This window comes from Gallinula chloropus (assembly GCF_964237585.1).
Source record: "Gallinula chloropus genome assembly, chromosome: 4".
Classification (NCBI taxonomy): Eukaryota; Metazoa; Chordata; class Aves; order Gruiformes; family Rallidae; genus Gallinula; species Gallinula chloropus.
In genome coordinates, this window is record NC_140088.1 from 51,871,317 (window position 1) to 51,889,938 (window position 18,622).

An 18,622-nucleotide genomic window follows, 5' to 3' on the forward strand; every position below is an offset into this window, starting at 1 on the left:
GGCTGCTGTGCCCATGGTATCTACCTGGCCATAGGCGTGAAGCTCCATCCCATAAAGGAAACAGGGACCTACGGGAGTTAACGGCCTGAAGCATCTCCTTGCTTCAGATGACAGCAGTGGGAATCAGCTGCTTCTGTACTAACCACTTCCAGTCCAGCCTCCTGCTAATGTTTATTTGATCATAGAATCACAGAATGGTCTGGGTTGGAAGGGACCCCAAGGATCACAGGCAGGACCACCAACCTCCAGGCATAATCTGGACGAGGTTGCCCAAAGCCCCATCCAACCTGGCCTTGAACACCCCTAGGGATGGGGCATCAAGCACCTCACCATTCTCTCTGTAATGAACTTCCTCCTAATATGTAATCTAAACCTTCCCTCCTTAGGGATGGAAGCCTCTTCTCAGTGGTCTATGGGGACAAGACAAGGGGCAATGGCCTCAAGTTACAGCACAGGAAGTTCCGCACCAATATGCAGAAGAACTTTTTCATGGTGAGGGTGACAGAGCCCTGGGACAGGCTGCCCAGGGGGGTGTGGAGTCTCCTTCTCTGGAGATATCCAAGCCCTGTCTGGACGTCTCCCTATGTCATCTGTCTTAAGGACCCTGCTTTGGCGGGGGATAGGACTCTATGGTCTCTGGAGGTCCCTTCCAACCCCTACGACTCTGTAATTCCGTGATTTTCTCGTTTTCCAGTGCTGGAAAAATGACTGCCGGGCTCATCACCGACCTCACGAAGACCCACATACTGGATTTACCGACTCTGGATGTACCTTGTCGGCTTAATCGCTGCCTGCAGGTGGGGGTATCGCCACGCTTCCATCCATCCATCCGTGCGCGCACGGAGCTGGGAACCCGCCTTGCGCTCCCGTAGGCGGGTGGGACGGGGCTTCCCTTCAAGGCGCCGCTTTCCCGGGACCAAGGGAGCGGGGTGGAGAAGCAGCCGGCATCTCAACCTCCCCGCAGTCGTGCGGTGCTGGCCGGGTCAGCGGGCGGGGGGCAGCGGGGCGGGCAGGAGTCCCAGGAGCCGCCGGGTGCCGGGACGCGCGGCGGCGCCAGAGCAGCAGGGGGAGCTCCCGGCCCACGCGTGGCGGGGCCCGGCGGGGCGAGGGGAGCTCAGCACCGCTAGCAGGGGTTGGGGAGTTTGTGGCCGCACGGCGGGGCACCTTCCCGGCGATAACGAGCTCCGGCCGCCGCGCAGCTCTTAAGTTCCTACGCGGGCGACTTTGAAAATAAGGCGCCGCGCCAGCTGCCACGTCCCTCGGCATGCGGGGCAAGCGCGCACCAACCCCGACCAAGGGATCCCCGCCGCCCCGATACCCTCCTCCGCCCCTTTCGGCGGTCGGAGAAGCACCCCCTAACCCGCATCCCCGGCGCGGCGGGACAGGCGGCAGCCCCCCCCCCCCGCCTTCCGCCGTGGCGGGGGCCGGAGCGGGGTATCCCCAGGTGCGCGGCGCGGCGCGGCGCGGCGGGGCCCCCGCGGAGCCGGGGCGGGGCGAGGCGGGGCGGCGGGCGGAGCGGTGGCGGGCGGGGCGGCCAATGAGAGGCCGAGGGGGGAGCCGGCCCCGGGAGTCAAGAGGGAAGGGATCAATGAGAGCCGGACAAAGTTGGGGCCGGGCGGCGGTGAGCTCCGTGGCCGTGGATTACAAACCCGGCGGCGCCCCACATTCGCCGCTGAGCGCTCGGGCATGTTGGTGGGCCGGCGGCCGCTGAGGAGCGGCGGAGCGTGGGGCCCCCGGCGGTAGCGGCGACGGCGGCTGCCGAGCGGCGATGCGGCGCAGCGCCCCCGGCCGCCCACCAGCCCCGGAGCGGCGGCGGCGGCAGGCGGAGCGGTGGCTACAGCAGCAGCAGCGAGAGCAGCGGCGGCGGAGCGCCCCGTGAGCGCGGCGCGCCGACGGGTCTGCGCCGGTCCGCGGCGGGGCAGGGCGAGCCGAACCTCCGCGGGTGAGGAGAGAGGGAGTGGGAGTGGTCGGGGCGGCCTCGGGAAGGGAGGTGGGGGGGGCGTGAGAGGTGAGGCGGACCCCCCAGGAGGGTGGAGGGGGCACTGCTGGGAGAGCGGCAGCGCCTGCCCCCCGCTTCAGTGTGCTGCGTGTTCCCCTCTTCCTGGGGGCGCCATGGGCCGCCCCCCCGCCGCCCGCGGGGCCCCGCCGCTGCTGCTGCTGTCGCTGCTGCTGCCGCTGGGCGCCGCCGCGGAGCCCCGCCAGGTCTTCCAGGTGCTGGAGGAGCAGCCGCCCGGCACCTGGGTGGGCACCATCGCCACCCGCCCCGGCTTCACCTACCGCCTGAGCGAGCACCACGCGCTCTTCGCCATCAACGCCACGTCGGGCGCCCTGCATACCCGCGCCACCATCGACCGCGAGAGCCTGGCCAGCGACGTGGTGGACCTGGTGGTGCTCTCCAGCCAGCCCACCTACCCCAGTGAGGTGCGGGTCCTGGTGCTCGACCTCAACGACAACGCGCCTGTCTTTCCGGACCCCTCCATCGTGGTGACTTTCAAGGAGGACACAGGCAGCGGGCGCCAGCTTATCCTGGACACGGCCACTGATGCTGACAGCGGCACTAACGGCGTGGACCACGGCTCCTATCGCATTGTGGCTGGCAATGAGGAGGGGCGATTCCGCCTCAACATCACTCTCAACCCCAGCGGCGAAGGAGCTTTCTTGCACCTGGTTTCCCGGGGCGGGCTGGACCGGGAGGCCACCCCTGCGTACCAGCTGTTGGTGCAGGTGGAGGACAAGGGTGAGCCCCGTCGGCAGGGGTACCTTCAGGTCAACGTCACCGTCCAGGATATCAATGACAACCCCCCTGTCTTCAGCCAGACTCTTTATGAGGCACGAGTGCCTGAGGATGCACCCGTTGGGGCCAGCGTTCTCCAGGTGGCTGCAGCTGATGCTGATGAAGGCACCAATGCTGATATCCGCTACCGCCTGGAAGGAGGTGATGCTGGCAGCGGTGGGGAGGGGACTGGCAGACTCCCGTTTGAGGTGGACCCTGAAAGTGGAGTGATCCGCATCCGGGAGAGCTTGGACTATGAGGTGCGACAGCAGTACTCACTGACAGTGCAGGCCATGGACAGAGGGGTGCCGGCGCTGAGCGGCCGTGCTGAGGCCCTCATCCGCCTGCTCGACGTCAACGACAACGAGCCCCGGGTAAAGTTTCGCTATTTCCCGGCCACCTCCCGCTTTGCCTCTGTGGATGAGAATGCAGCCCCCGGCACAGTGGTGGCTCTGTTGACAGTGAGCGATGCTGACTCGCCTGCCGCCAATGGGAACATCTCTGTGTCGATCCTGGCAGGAAACGAGCAGCGGCACTTTGAGGTGCACAGCAGTAAGGTACCCAACCTCAGCCTTATAAAGGTAGCAGCAGCGCTGGACCGGGAGCGCATCCCAGCCTATAACCTTACAGTGGCGGTGGCAGATAACTATGGGGCTGTGCCACCACCCCCAGGCTCCCCCACTTCTTCCCTCTCCCCTGATGGGGTGCTGGTGTCTCCTGTGAGCCGCTCGTCAGTAGCCAGCCTGGTGATATTTGTGAACGACATTAACGACCACCCCCCCGTCTTTGGACAGTCGGTTTACAGGGTGAACATCAGTGAGGAGGTGCCCTTGGGCAGCTATGTGCGGGGCCTGAGTGCCACGGACCGTGACTCGGGCCTCAATGCCAACCTCAAGTACAGCATCGTCTCGGGCAATGAGCTTGGCTGGTTCCGCATCAGTGAGCACAGTGGGCTGGTCACCACAGCCGGCCCAGAGGCTGGCACCAGTGGGCATGCTGCGGGCACATCTGTCTCCAGCAGGCTGGACCGGGAGACTGCTTCTGAGGTGGTGCTCAACATCAGTGCCCGCGACCAAGGGGTGCAGCCCAAGTTCTCCTATGCACAGCTGGTGGTGACCATCCTGGACGTCAATGACAACAAACCTCTCTTCAGCCAACCTGAGGGCTACCAGGTGTCCCTGGCTGAAAACTCCCCATCAGGAACTGAACTGCTGGTTCTGAGTGCCACAGATGGGGACCTGGGGGACAATGGGACTGTCCGCTTCTCCCTGCAGGAAGCTGAGCCTGTGCTGGCAGTGGTCAGTCCCTCCTCAGTGACCCCTCGCCGAATCTTTCGCTTGGATCCTGTGTCAGGCAAGCTCAGCACCATCTCGCAGCTGGACCGGGAGGATCAGGCTCACTTCTCCTTGCAGGTCCTGGCCACAGATTTAGGCTCTCCTCCCCTTTCTTCGATAGCCCGAGTTAATGTGAGTCTTCTGGATGTGAACGACAATAGCCCAGTGTTTTACCCTGTTCAGTATTTTGCCCACATCCAAGAGAACGAGCCAGCCGGAACCTATGTGACTACAGTGTCTGCCACGGACCCTGATCTGGGACCCAATGGGACTGTCAAGTACAGCATCTCAGCTGGGGACACCTCCAGATTTCAGGTCCACGGTCAGACAGGGGTCATTACAACCAAAATAGCCCTTGACCGGGAGGAGAAAACTGCTTATCAGTTGCGGATTGTGGCTACTGATGGTGGTCACCTTCAGTCGCAGAACCAAGCAATTGTCACCATCACTGTTTTGGACACCCAGGACAATCCGCCTGTTTTCAGCCAAGGCATGTACAGCTTTGTTGTCTTTGAAAATGTTGCCCTAGGTTACCATGTAGGCACTGTTTTTGCTTCCACCATGGACCTCAACACCAACATTAGCTACCTTATTACAACAGGTGACCAAAGGGGCATGTTTTCCATCAACAGGGTGACAGGGCAGATCACCACAGCCAGTGTTATTGACAGAGAGGAGCAAGGCTTTTACCAGCTGAAGGTGGTGGCTAGTGGTGGGGCGATAACTGGGGATGCTATGGTCAATATAACGGTCAAAGACTTAAATGACAACTCCCCACACTTTATTCACGCGGTGGAAAGTGTTAACGTGGTGGAAAACTGGAAAGCTGGGCATACCATATTCCAGGCCAAAGCTCTTGATCCCGATGAAGGTGTTAATGGCGTGGTCCTCTACAGCCTTAAGCAAAACCCCAAGGGCTTGTTCTCAATTGATGAACATACAGGTGCCATAAGCTTAACAGGGCCCCTTGACATAAATGCCGGGTCTTACCAGGTTGAAATCTTGGCCTCAGATATGGGGGTGCCGCAGCTGTCCTCTAACTTTATCCTGACTGTCTCTGTACATGATGTAAATGATAACCCGCCTGTGTTTGACCAGCTCTCCTATGAAATTACTATCTTGGAATCGGAGCCTGTGAATTCCAGGTTCTTTAAGGTGCAGGCATCCGATAAAGACTCTGGAGTGAATGGTGAAATAGCTTATAGTATAATTGAAGGGAACACTGGGGATGCCTTTGGCATATTCCCGGATGGTCAGTTGTACATAAAAAGTGAACTGGACCGGGAACTTCAGGAAAGATACATTTTACTGGTGGTTGCCTCTGATAGAGCAGTAGAACCTCTCAATGCTACTGTGAATGTTACCATAATTCTGGAGGACGTGAATGACAACAGGCCCCTGTTCAACAGTACCAACTACGTCTTTTATTTTGAAGAGGAGCAGAGAGGTGGATCATATGTAGGCAAAATAAGCGCTGTAGATAAAGACTTTGGGCTGAACGGTGAAGTCAGGTATTCATTTGAGCATCTGCAGCCAGATTTTGAGCTGAACACGGTGACGGGGGAGATACGGAGTACTCACCAGTTTGACAGAGAAGCCCTTATGAGACAGAGGGGAGCTGCAGTGTTTAGTCTTACAGTGATAGCAACGGATCAGGGGTTGCCAAAGCCTCTAAAGGATCAGGCAACCGTACAGATCTACATGAAGGACATCAATGATAATGCCCCCAAATTTCTGAAAGATCTCTACCAAGCTACTATATCTGAATCAGCGGCAAATCTGACGCAGGTTCTGAGAGTTTCTGCCTCAGATGTTGATGAAGGGGTTAATGGATTGATTCACTACTCTGTGATCAAGGGAAATGAAGAAAAGCAGTTTGCTATAGACAGTAGCACGGGCCAAGTGACTTTAGTCGGCAAGCTAGATCATGAAGCTACTGCGTCGTATTCACTTGTCATCCAAGCTGTAGATTCTGGAGCAGTTTCCCTAAGCTCAACTTGCATGCTGAGCATTGATGTATTGGATGAAAATGACAACAGTCCTTCCTTCCCAAAATCAACCTTGTTAGTGGATGTCCTGGAAAATATGCGGGTTGGTGAACTGGTGTCATCTGTCACTGCCACCGATTCTGATTCGGGTGACAATGCTGACCTCCACTACAGCATTACAGGGACCAACAATCACGGGACCTTTAGCATCAGTCCCAACACTGGTAGTATTTTTCTTGCAAAGAAACTGGACTTTGAGACGCAATCCCTGTACAAGCTAAATATAACAGCAAAAGACCAAGGAAGGCCACCGCGGTCATCTACGATGTCAGTGGTAATACACGTCAGGGATTTTAATGATAACCCTCCTAATTTTCCTCCCGGGGACATCTTTAAGTCTATTGTTGAGAACGTTCCCATCGGTAGCTCTGTCATTTCTGTGACAGCTCATGATCCGGATGCGGATATTAATGGTCAGCTAACGTATGCGATCATTCAACAGATGCCAAGGGGTAACCATTTCCGTATAGATGAAGTGAGAGGGACAATATTTACCAATGCTGAAATAGACCGCGAGTTTGCTAATCTCTTTGAGTTAACAGTCAAAGCCACCGATCAGGCTGTTCCCGTGGAGTCCAGGCGATTTGCTCTGAAGAACGTGACCATCTTGGTGACAGACCAAAATGACAACGTTCCTGTGTTCCTGTCACAGAACGCTCTCGCAGCTGACCCCTCAGTTTTGATCGGTTCAATCCTGACAACGATTGTCGCTGCGGATCCTGATGAAGGCGCCAATGGAGAAGTGGAATATGAAATAATCAATGGAGACACTGAAACCTTTATTGTGGATCGTTACAGTGGAGATCTAAGAGTAGCATCAGCTTTGATGCCTTCTCAGCTCATATACAATCTAATCGTCTCAGCCACGGATCTTGGTCCCGAAAGGAGAAAATCCACCACTGAGATGACTATAATTCTGCAGGGGGTCGACGGGCCTGTCTTCACTCAGCCAAAGTACATCACCATCTTAAAAGAAGGCGAGCCTATTGGGACAAACGTTATATCTATTGAAGCAGCAAGCCCACGGGGCTCCGAAGCTCAGGTGGAATATTACATTGTGTCTGTCCGATGCGAAGATAAGCATCTCGGGCGCCTCTTCACCATCGGGCGCCATACTGGTGTCATCCAGACCGCTGCCATTTTGGACAGGGAGCAAGGAGCACGTCTCTACTTGGTGGATGTTTACGCCATTGAGAAGTCATCTGTTTTGCCTCGGACACAGAGAGCAGAGGTAAAGCTTTTATTCAGTAATTTATTTGTTTTTTACTCGTTTGCATTCTAAATGAGCCATTCTGTGTGTCTGCTGTTTTAGAGAGGGTAGTGCGCAGAAGGATTGAGGGCTACCTCTGCTCTTCTGTTAGCTAAAGATAACCTTTCAGTTAGCATACCTTAAATCTGCTGCTAGCAATTTGAGAGGGGCTTAGGTGTAGCCCTAAAATTTGTCTACTGTAGGCATGGTGTTTGTTGAATGAATTTGAGGTACTGAATACTTCAGGTGCTAAAAGCTTTAATCACAGGGGGTTCTGAATTTTCCGTGCCTTCTTGTTTTAGCAGTTGTTAATTATTTCAGGTCTTTCTACTCCTGTGTGAACTAAAGCTGAAGTTCTTTCACCACAGTGAAACGTGTCAGTGTTTGTCTGAGAACTGGCTGGGAGAGGATTGCTCTCTGAACAGCTCCTCTGGCCTCTCAAACCTTAACTGCCTGGTTAAGTACCTCAGATAGGTCTCAGATGCATCTTTAACTTAGGTTCCTTCTTTACCCTCACTGACTATTAAGATGGCCTTGTTTCTGATTTTTTTAGATGTGGCAGATGGTAAAAGTGTAACGCTGTAGCTGGCAGTTTTCCTTACCACAAAGCTGTTTGTATTGGGGTTGACTTTGAAGGGTCTTGATACGTTGTGTGCCTGACGAGCTTGAGGAACAAAGGATGGAAAACACATCAACTGAGAAGCACAAGTGTTTCATGTGCTCTGCATGGTAATTGAGCCTCAGAGCCAATTGCTGATACCATCCTTGCTGTTGTCTTTGGGAAGCCTGGTGGGAAAGGGCGCCTTGAGTTTGCTTTAAGTTGCACCATCTTCTGGTACTGCCTTCTGTGCTTTGCTGTGCACCTTTGAACTCTCAGTTCCTGGGAGCTTGGGGTTGGCACCACTGAGCGGGACACCCAGCAGAGGATGCTGGTAGCATGTAGTGGTTCAACCATTTCCCTCACCGGCTAAGCATATTACGTCAGTGTTGTGCAGCTGTTACGTGTTCCAGGGGTCACCCCCAGCTATTCCCTCTTGGGAATCACATCTTAGTTTTGATCCACCAAGGATCCTGTGGTGGTTTGGGTTGGTTTGGTGGGGTTTTTTTCTTTATGATTTTAGCAGATGTGGTATCTATCTTGGCAGTTGTAGCTTTTTTACTTTATAGTCACTTTTTAGCTCTCTTGCTGGAGTTTCAGTATGATGTGTATAGGTATGTAACCTTACCCTCCTGCACTGGCAGTGACTGATGCTCTGCGAAGTAGCTCTTAGGGAGTTTAAGCACTGTTCGTGTTTTGAAGAACAGTAGTTTATTGGAAAATAACCCAGTCCAGTAATGCTACTGGCTTAAATAATGCTGGTTTTGTGAGAAGGTTCCTGTTACATAGGTCTTTATTACCCCTGCTTGTTATCAGTAAACAATTAAAGCTTTATAATTTATTTTCTTTTGTTATTATTATGTCATATTTTGGGTTGATGGGAAATTGTTTTGAGGATTAAGCCTTTTGTTAGTGAGTGTGTGGATCACAGTCCTGCAACTTTGAGTCTGCTTGCGTGACCAAAGACTCTCTTGAGCGGCAGGCTCGTAGGAGACCCTACGGTTGTAATAGGCTCATATGCTGTAAACGTATTTAATATGGATATTTGCTGAGTGGAGAGGAGAACAGCCATTGAGACTTTAAAAGAAATTTTACAGTGTTGAACACAAACCGCTCCTGAAATGAAAAGCAAATGTTTTATTCTGTAAAGAGCACTGAAAGCAGTAGTTGGGAGCTGGGATTTCATATTACTGGTTGCATTGTTATAGCTTCTAAAATGCTTCTTCTCCCAAACATAATTAGCTTACTGTGTTGCCCTAGAAATACACTGTATGTTATAATCAGCTATCAACTTTAAAAAACATAACCATATGCGCGCGCTCTCTCTCACTTGCTCGCTTGCGCTCTCTCTCTCTCTCTCTCTCTCTCTCTCTCCTGATTTAATTTCTCTGTCATGGTTCTTGCTGTCCCACACTTGAGCAAGAACTACTACAGTAAGGTTCCTTGTGTGAGCTGACGGTCAGCGCTGAATAAGCAGCGCAGCTTTGATTCAGGGTGTTCACTTCCCCTGCTCATAAGGGTAGAGGTTTGATGTACCCAAGGCACACGTTCTGGTGGTCTTTCCTATAAAACAAAGCAGCTGGCACCCAAGTTCTGTGAATGTTACCTCTTATCTTTGGAAAGCCGCCTTAAAACACAGATGAAGGCTTCAGTATCTGTATTGAACGTGTAATTCAGAAGCTGTAGTGTCTTCAGTCCTGGTGTTCAGGGTGATGGTTTCAGTGTTGGTATAACCAGAACACCGAGGAGTGACAATGAAATGTGGCCTGAACCTGTAGAAAGCAAAAGCCACAAAACTTCAGTGTTCTTTTGCACATAATGTATTCATCTTTTTAATATACGTGGCATGATGAAGACTTGAATGGGTTTTAGATTACCCTGTGCGATGTAAAGCATTGATGTGGGCATGCAGACAAAAACCTAATAGATCTGGTACTGCCTATGCCTGAGAGTTTTCTGACCAAACGAGCCATATGGATATAAGTCTTTTTATTTGTTTTCTGTGTTCTTTGTGGGGGGGGAAAAAGCTTGTGCATTGTGTATTTTTTTTTTTTTTTCTCCTTATGAAGCATATGCTGGGCTTTGTTTCTGAGTCTGGTTAAAGAAAAGGGGAAGGGGAAAAAAAAAGTAAGGGAGTATGCATAACAATTTCCCCATTCTTCTTCACTGCCTGTGAAGGCTTCTGCCCTGATGCCAGACATCATCTTAATTGTGCTGTGGCATGCGAGTGAACCACCGAGTACTCAGAGCCACTCCATGTTAAACTTGCTGGCGCAGACTGACAGAGAGAGCAGTGGTAGCCAGAAAGTCAGTAATCTTCTGCCTAATGTAGATTTTAGGAATGGGTTTGGGCGGCAGATACCTGTTTTGAAACAGGTATATTTACATCTTTGAAATGGTGACTCGGCTTTGTTGAGACAGTACAAAAGAAGAACAGGCTGGTGTAAAACCACCTACTCTGGAAGTGCATCACTCCATGTTCTCAGGAAATGGCATGGTGGAGTTTTTTCCCCCTAAATTCGGTCCCTAAACTCTCCAACTCTACTTTTTATTCTTTTTTTTTTTTTTTCACTCTTAATATAAAGCTATATCAAAAAGATCCACCCACTGTTCCAACTGAAAGTCTCTTTCCAGTGTTTTCTCATCTACCCTAGGGGTTTAGTCTGCTCCTTAGGGCATAGATCCGCTGACTGTGTGGCTACCGGGACTGTATGCTAGCCTCCTCCTTCCCAAAGAGAGGGGCCAAGGGAAGGAAGACCTAGGCAATGGCAGAGCTGTGGCAAACCCCCTTCTCAACCCACAGCACCTGACATGACTTAAATCTGAAGGTTTACATTTACCTTCTCAGCAGCAAGGAGTTTCGAAGACAAACACCAGTTTATTTATGGCTTGTGAATTTGTTTGGGTTTTTTAGCACCTGGTTTTTATGTTTCTGTGCTTGGTTTTACTATGTGGAGGGAAAAGCTGTGTGTGTTGGGGGTGGTGTTTGCTGTGAGGTAAAGTTCATTCTCACAAAGTACCAAACATTTTGAGACTTCCAAAGAAAACCTTGATGCTTGTTCTGTTGTGTTTTGGAACAAAGTGGTTTCATTTTTGGGAAGCTGTTACTGAATCTGAAACCTTTTGTTGAGGACTTTTATCCTACATTTCTGTGTAACTTAAGTGACAGACTGTTAGGTTGCGCATTGTGTGAACATGTTCTGTGTTCAGTCTTAGTTTATCCCCTCTTGTGTTACTCATTAAGTGTTGCAATGAGCTTCACAGGTAAGAAAATAATAACGTAGGTGTTCTGAAGGGACACCTGTTTGTTCTGTTTGCCATTTTATGCCTTTGTATGTGTTTCTGCTGAAAGGAAAGCGGGGGGGGGGGGGGGGGGGGGAAGCAATTGCTTAGTTCCTCATCTCTGTGCTGCCTTACCAGGGATTGAACAGAATTAGATAGGATGTCTGGTTTGCGTGGTTAACCAATGGATGGCTTCCTTGCAGTGAATTTGCTAGGGGCCAGTGGTGACAAGGTGTACATCATATCTGCATATGATATGAGAGGGGTAACGGTTTGGGAGGTGAGCTACTCATTCAGTTAAATATCTTTCGTAATCTTTAAAGAGGTTCATCTTTCCAAGGAAGGGAGAAGATGGAACATACGAGGAAAGTATGTAAACTTTAAGTGGAAGATTTTGTGAGGATGTTGTCCTGAAAATGGAAATATGTGGAGGGGCAGATCAGCAATCTGAGTAGTGCTTCTTACCCATGAATGTTAACATGGTCTTGAAGGAGGGGTGGTTGGCTTCGCTTTCAGGCGGGGAAACTGCGTTTCCTTTTGCCTTTGTGCATTCATACTGGCTGCTTGTGCTGCATTTAGTGACTGGCACTATTGGGAAGCTTCAACTTCCAAGCTAGGGAGGCGCTTATCTCCCAAATCCAGAAAAGCGGTCTTTGATCAGGCTAGGTATGGGGATTTTAGACAATGTTTGCTGTTGGTATGGTAAAGATTAATGAAGACAGGCAGAATGAGTGGTCCTGTCCTTGTGAAAAGAGAATCATAGTCAGTGTGAAGTGCAGCTGTGGCTGTTAAACTCTGGTTGCATGGTGTAACTAGTTTATGCAGAGGTTTTTGACTCAGCCCATCCTAGGTCCTGTGGCTTAGCTTGTTCTGTGTCACTCCTGCACCCTGCGGGTCCTCGTTGGACCTAGGAGTGAGGTGGAGGTTCTCCAAACCTGTCTCCACTGTTGCATGTGCCTGATGCAGAGCTCCAGAAGCCCCGACTTAGAAAGGAAAGATGCTGCTAAGCAGGAATGATGGAGCCACAGGAGCATGGTGCATCCCTTAAGCTGTGTACCACTAGATGTGGGGCTAGACCTGATGTCCCTTTGAAAGACAGAAAGGGGCAAAACATTGCAGGTGTCACTCTTCTGACAGAGCTGTCGAATGGTGAAAGGATTTAAATTTAGTAAGAGTTCTGAAACCCACTTCAACAAAGTCTTATCTGGCATGTCTGGTATTTACCAGTACAAATAAGAACAATGGGGTACTCCTTGTATTCATACTATTTATAAATCGTTTTATTCTTTAATGATACATGGCACGTTAATTGTAGCTTGACAAAGGAAACTACTTATGAAACATTTGAGTAAACAATAAAAATCTGCTGCCTTGTCCCAGCTCCAAAGCCTTTTTTTTTCCTTTTTCTCCCCCCTTCCCAATGCTGATATTACTGGTTGTGAGAAGTGTGTAATTATTTAAGTTACTGCTGTCGCTCACACTGATCTGAAAAAGGATCTTTAAGCTCTTGAACTAGAGAGGGAGATGAATGTGTCTCATGTCAAAAACTGTTCCAATCTACTTTGTGGGTTTCAGTTGGAAGCTGTCCCCCTTTCATTTCTTTAATGATTCTGCCCCACTACATTTTCTTAATAGCTAGAATTTCTCATTTCTTTCCCTTTTTTGCAGCCTCTGGGCATTTTTGCATGTGGGGTCACTTCACAATTTTTATGTTGAAATCACTAGACTTTTAAAAACAACATTCTTTATGATGGAAAATAATATTTTTCATGCATTTCTAATGCAAACACTGGAAATAATAGACAGAAAAAACTCAGAGCAAAATTTTCATGTGCTTGTTTTTCCTAAGTGTTAAATTCTTTATACATATCTCTCAATGATTCTTGGAATGTACTGATGTCAATAAGGGAGTCCTTTTCCATGTAAAACGATATGTACACGCTCCCCCCTGGCCCCGTGCTGCTGGAGCGCAGGTTTCTTTCCACGTGTCTCCAGAGGTCTCCCCACCAGCTTTACAGGGGGCAAGACTATGTTGTTGTTGGCTCCTGAAATCTTCGCTATTGTTTTCCTGTTTCCTGTGCATATCATGAACCTTGCGACTGCATCTCAGCAGAGGAAGTTCATATACCTTCTGACCAATGGGAAGATGCTCCAGATGCTTCCATGGTCTCTTCTGAGGCCTTTCCAGTGGTTTGATGTTGTTGAACCACTGCTCTTAAAGGCCACTTTCCAACCCACATTGAAGCAACCCCTGAGCGTGCCATGGTTATACCGGTGCCATTTGTTTTAACCATGGGAGTAGGGAGTAGCATTACAGCTGAGTCGGGTTGCCTTCTTACCCGCGTCATTCCGCCTATGCAAAACCCATGTGTAGACTTAAGCCCCGCTGCTCTCGGGTCCTGATGAGGAAAGAAATTAGAGGCAACTAAAATTTGAAGCAAAACAAAGAGTTTTCCTAGCATATTCCCATAGCTAGGGAAAGCAATGCCAGGTCAGTGTGGTACATTGGTGCCATACCAGTTTGTTTTGGTAAGTTTATAGCCTTACTTCACTCTGCCAAGAATAACACCAGATACGTTGGGGAAACTGTGTCTTTGTTTCACTATGATGTTTGTCTCTATTCTAATAAATCTTATTTTTAATTAGTCTAGACTGTCTCCCAGGTTTGTTTTTGTATCAATCTATTGTTGTTTACTTCTGCGGTGCAATGACATACCGAAAGGACAGCAGAACAGATGGAAACCGATAGCTGCGACTGCACCACAAAATGCCTATTGCCGCCTTCATTAATGCAAAAAGAATTTCAAAGGGCCTATTATGAAGTGGTAATTTATGTGCCAACAGCTATGTGGAAAGTAATGAAAACAAGTGTTTGCCTCAGTGTTTCATGTTCTGTCGGCTTTGCACATGCACACTGTTAATAGACTCGTGCTTGTATCAACATGGTGATCTTCAATTAGGGTATAAGGGTTCTATTATATTTACCGCAGACATCCCTCTCTGCAGATAGAAAGGAGCACTCGTGGTGGAAAGCACTCAGCAGCCTTCGAGGCTCCAAGCAGACAGCAGGAGGGTTGGGGGCTCCTCCTTTTGGAGAAGAACATTTTCTTAAAGTACATCATGTTACCCCTTTCTTTGCCCTGCAGCCTGGAGGTGGTATCCCTTGGCCAAGTTTAGAAGGCTACGAGGGGATCTTATTAATGTTTATAAATATCTGAAATGTGGGACAAAAGGGGAAGTAGCCAGCCTCTCTTCAGTGGTCTGTGGGGACAGGACAAGGGGCAATGGCCTCAAGTTGGAGCACAGGAAGTTCCACACCAACATGCGGAAGAACTTTTACACAGTGAGGGTGACAGCCCTGGGACAGGTTGCCTAGGGAGGTTGTGGAGGCTCCTTCTCTGGAGATATTCAAGCCCTGTCTGGACGCCTCCATGTGTGACCTGTCCTAGGGAGCCTGCTTTGGCAGAGGGGTAGGACTCGATGATCTCTCGAGGTCCCTTCCAACTCCTACAATTCTGTGATTCCCTGTAGTGAGGGAAGCTGACTCCTAGGACCCCTGCAAAGTTGATCTGGGTCCTCTAATAGAGCTGGAACACGGAGGAAGGACCTTTCTCACAGATCTCTAAGTGAAACACATGGGAATAGTTTTGAGATGTGCCACATGGCTAGTAGGTGAAGTATCATCAGTGTTAAGGCAAAATCATAGCTTGCTTGATTTCATATATCTGCCTTTTCCAACCCTGTGGCTCTCTATGTTCTTCTCAATATGCATGCACATGTGAAAATAATTATCTCTTCAGACACTCGGCTGGATGTATTTGGAAAATGACCAAATTGGGTCAAGCAACGTTGTAGTTTACTCTGTAGGATCTGTCTGTACTGTTCTAGCTCTGATCAGGTACCTGTCTGGACTTCTACTGACTGGGAGTCCAACCCCAGCTTACTGTAATGAGCAAAAAAGTGTCTAGAAGGCAAGGGGAGGATGGCAGTGTGACTCTTGGGGTTTGATTTTAGGAGATTTAGAAGGGAAATAAGGAGGATGCGCTTGTTCTCCCATAGTACCTGTGATCTGAGGTGGGTGATGAAGGTTGAGAGTAAAGCTGTTGTACGTTGTTTGATGTGGCCTGTGCTGCAGTGTGAATGCTGGTGGTATGGTTGGAGGGGGGCTGTTTGGCTTTATTTTTTATAAGTGGCATAAGAGAACATTAGATAGCATCACATCTGCTGTACTGTGGAGCCCAGCCTGCCATGCTGGGACCGGTGCTGCTTAATATCTTTATTAATGATACTGACAGTGGGATTGAGGGCACCCTCAGCAATTTTGCTGATGACATCAAGCTGAGTGGAAAAGTTAATGTGCCAGAGGGATGGGATACCATCTAGAGGAACCTGAACAGGCTGGAGAAGTGGGGCCAGGTGAACCTCAGGAGATTCAACAAAGACAAGTGCAGGGTCTTACACCTGGGACAACCTTTGTTATCCATACAGGTTAGGAGATGATGTGCTGGAAAGCAGCCCTAAGGAAAAGGACTTGAGAATACTCGTGGATGGAGAAGCTGGACATGAGCCACCAGTGTGCATCCACAGCTCAGAAGGCCAATCACAGCCTGGGTCGCATCAAAAGAAGAGTGGCCAGCAGATCAAGAGAGGTGATTCTGCCCCTCTACTCTGCTCTGGTGAGACCTCACCTGGAGTACTGCATCTGGCTCTGGACTGCTCAACACAAGGAGGACATGGAGCTGTTGGAGCATGTCCAGAGGAGGCCACAAAATTGATCAAAGTGCTGGAGCACCTCTTCTACAAAGACAGGCTGAGAGAGTTGGGCTTGTTCAGCTTGGAAGAGAGAAGGCTCTGGGGAGACCTTCCAGTACCTGAAAGGTGCCTACAAGAAAGCTGGGGAAAAACTATTCAGGATGCCATGTAGCAATAGGACGAGGGGTAATGGTTTTAAACTTGAAAAGGGTAGATGTAGGTTGGACATTAGGAAAAAAATCTTCAATATGAGGGTGGTGGATCGCTGGCACAGGTTGCCCAGAGACGTAGTGGAGGCCCCATCCCTGGACATACTCAAGGTGAGGCTTGATAGGGCTCCGAGCGACCTGATCTAGTGAAGATGTCCCTACTCACTGAAGGGTGGTTGGACTAGATGGCCCCTAAAGGTTCCTTCCAACCTTACACATTCTATGATTGCCCTGTGTCTGCGTGGAGGGTATGTTGTCTACTACTTATTTAATTCTGTGTTAACATAGCTGATAAAACTGCTGAGCTGGAGACTTTGGTGCCTTACAAGTTACTTTTGACTCCTTGCCAAGCCCTTAGTTGGATATATCTGTTATGGGGCAGCTTATGGTACAGACCGTGATAGTCATTGTTGCTGATGGGGACCAAAGCGTAGGCTTACAAGCTGTGCTATGAGAGTGACCACTTTGGATGGTCTCCTCCATAGCTTTGTGGTTCATTCCTGCCCTCTCCTGGAGAGCGGGGCTGGACCAGCACTGCAGCACCCGTGGGTGCATCCTGCCCTTGGGAGCAGGTCTGCGATCCCACCGGTGGCTTGCTGCCAGGTGACTGATGTGGAGCTGCTCGGAGCTGGTTCATAGCTCTGCTCTGATACTGCTGCTCATGGGAGATTTAACATCTAACACAAAGCAAACAATGAACAAAGGGCGACTTTTCACCCAGTGGGTTATGCTGCTGAGTGTCAGCTTTAGCTATAAAACCACTGGAGTTTTTTTCCTTAAGGACTCCTTTGGAGGTACATTCAATTCTAACGGTTTCAAAGCCTTTTCAAGGTGTGGGGTTGTTTTGTCCAGAGTACGAGTAAGTAAAATATTAACTTACAATTTTAAGGAAGTGCTTCATATGTAATCTTCTTTAGGATTTTTAGGTAAGTTGCGTTTCTTGAAATACAACCCAGGAGAAGGCTATTAATTCCCAGAGCACATGTGTAGTAGTTGTCTCTTTAAGCTGCGTTCAGAATTTATATACTGTGTGGCCCAAATTAAATTAAATAGCATCCAACACTAGGTAGTGCTGAAATAAATTCAGCAATAGACTATCAAACCAATGATTTAATGTCTGGGGAGAGGAAAAAAAAAAACCCAAGTTCATGTGATGGGCATGTACTATGTGTATTAAGCTAGAAAAAACACTGCTTCAGACTTGAAGCTAGAGGCACGGGGTTTGCTGCAGGAGCTATGTGTGGGGAAATAGGTGGTTATGTTTCCCTTATGGTGTCCTGGGAGATAAATCCTTGATTGGAGAAAGGAAGAGAGAGAGAGAAGGCTGAGTTGAGGGCTTCTCACGTCAACTCCTCTCTGGGTCACTTTTGATAAATGAAGAGAATTCTACTGAAATAGCTCAACTGTGGTACACATCTGTAGTATATGTGCCTAAAGCTTGGCTTTTCCGTAGAGATTTTCTTTTGTAACGGGATGCTTTGGGTTCCCTGGTGCTTTTCTCCATTTCACATTCTTTATTCTTCTCAGTACAAGTCTCTAATCCATCAAAGTGCCATAAGTTATAACAACATATTGCAGTTCCACGTCTGTTTAGGAATAGCAGGTGAACTCAGTCAGGTTTTGTGCTCTTACTCTTTTTGATTGGGTGTATGTCAGTGATGTTTTGCCAAGCACAATTCCTTTCCCTTCAAGAGTTGCCTAATAAAGTCTTTATGCCAGTCTGCTCTGAGAAAAGGGTTTGAAACTTTAGGATTTCAGTGGGGGAAAAAAAAATAATTAATGAAAATCCAGATTTTTAACCCAAGAGGGTCATGCTACATTGTCAGGAAACTAATTTACAGCAGTGGTGTTCTTACATGAAGAAGAGGGTTTTGTTCTGCGCTTGTCTCTCTCCAACAGAACTCAACTCCTGTGCCTCTTTTGAGGTGTCAGCTTGTTTTGTTTTATTTTTATGTATAAATTTCCTAACTCCAAATAACTCCTGTGGTTGGCACTGAAAGGTTGCGTGGCTTCTATCATCTCCTTATTTCTCAGTGTTTATTGAAGGGGGTTGCAGCTACTGACAGTAAGGTTAAGTGATTGTGTTGAGACCGTATTTAACTAAACACGAGCACCCGTACCTTGTTATTTCAAGTCTCGTGATTGTCAGGACTGAGAAGGGCGCTTGGCCCGTGCACTGGTGGAGAGGGGAGGAAGTGGGAGTGGACGTTTTCTTGCAGGGAAGGGTGATGCTGGGTAGGAGCGAGCTGTGCACATGCCTGCCAAAACACTTGGATCAGACTAAAGGAACACAGATGGCTGAGGCTGATAAAGGTGTCTCTTATTGTTGTTGTGTTGGGTTTTTTCTGTCCGGTACTGTTTTGAGTTTGTGTGTGAG

General features: G+C 49.2%; 1 protein-coding gene across 1 annotated transcript in view; it reads left to right on the forward strand.

Moving 5' to 3' along the window:
* Positions 1-2,112: 2,112 nt before the first annotated feature.
* Positions 2,113-18,622, forward strand: part of FAT4 (FAT atypical cadherin 4) — a gene marked incomplete at both ends in the record, with an annotated part of 153,355 nt that continues 136,845 nt past the window's right edge. The window contains one exon of the mRNA XM_084263378.1: positions 2,113-7,386. Within this exon, the coding sequence (XP_084119504.1) occupies positions 2,113-7,386 (5,274 nt within the window). The remainder of the gene's footprint in view (positions 7,387-18,622) is intronic.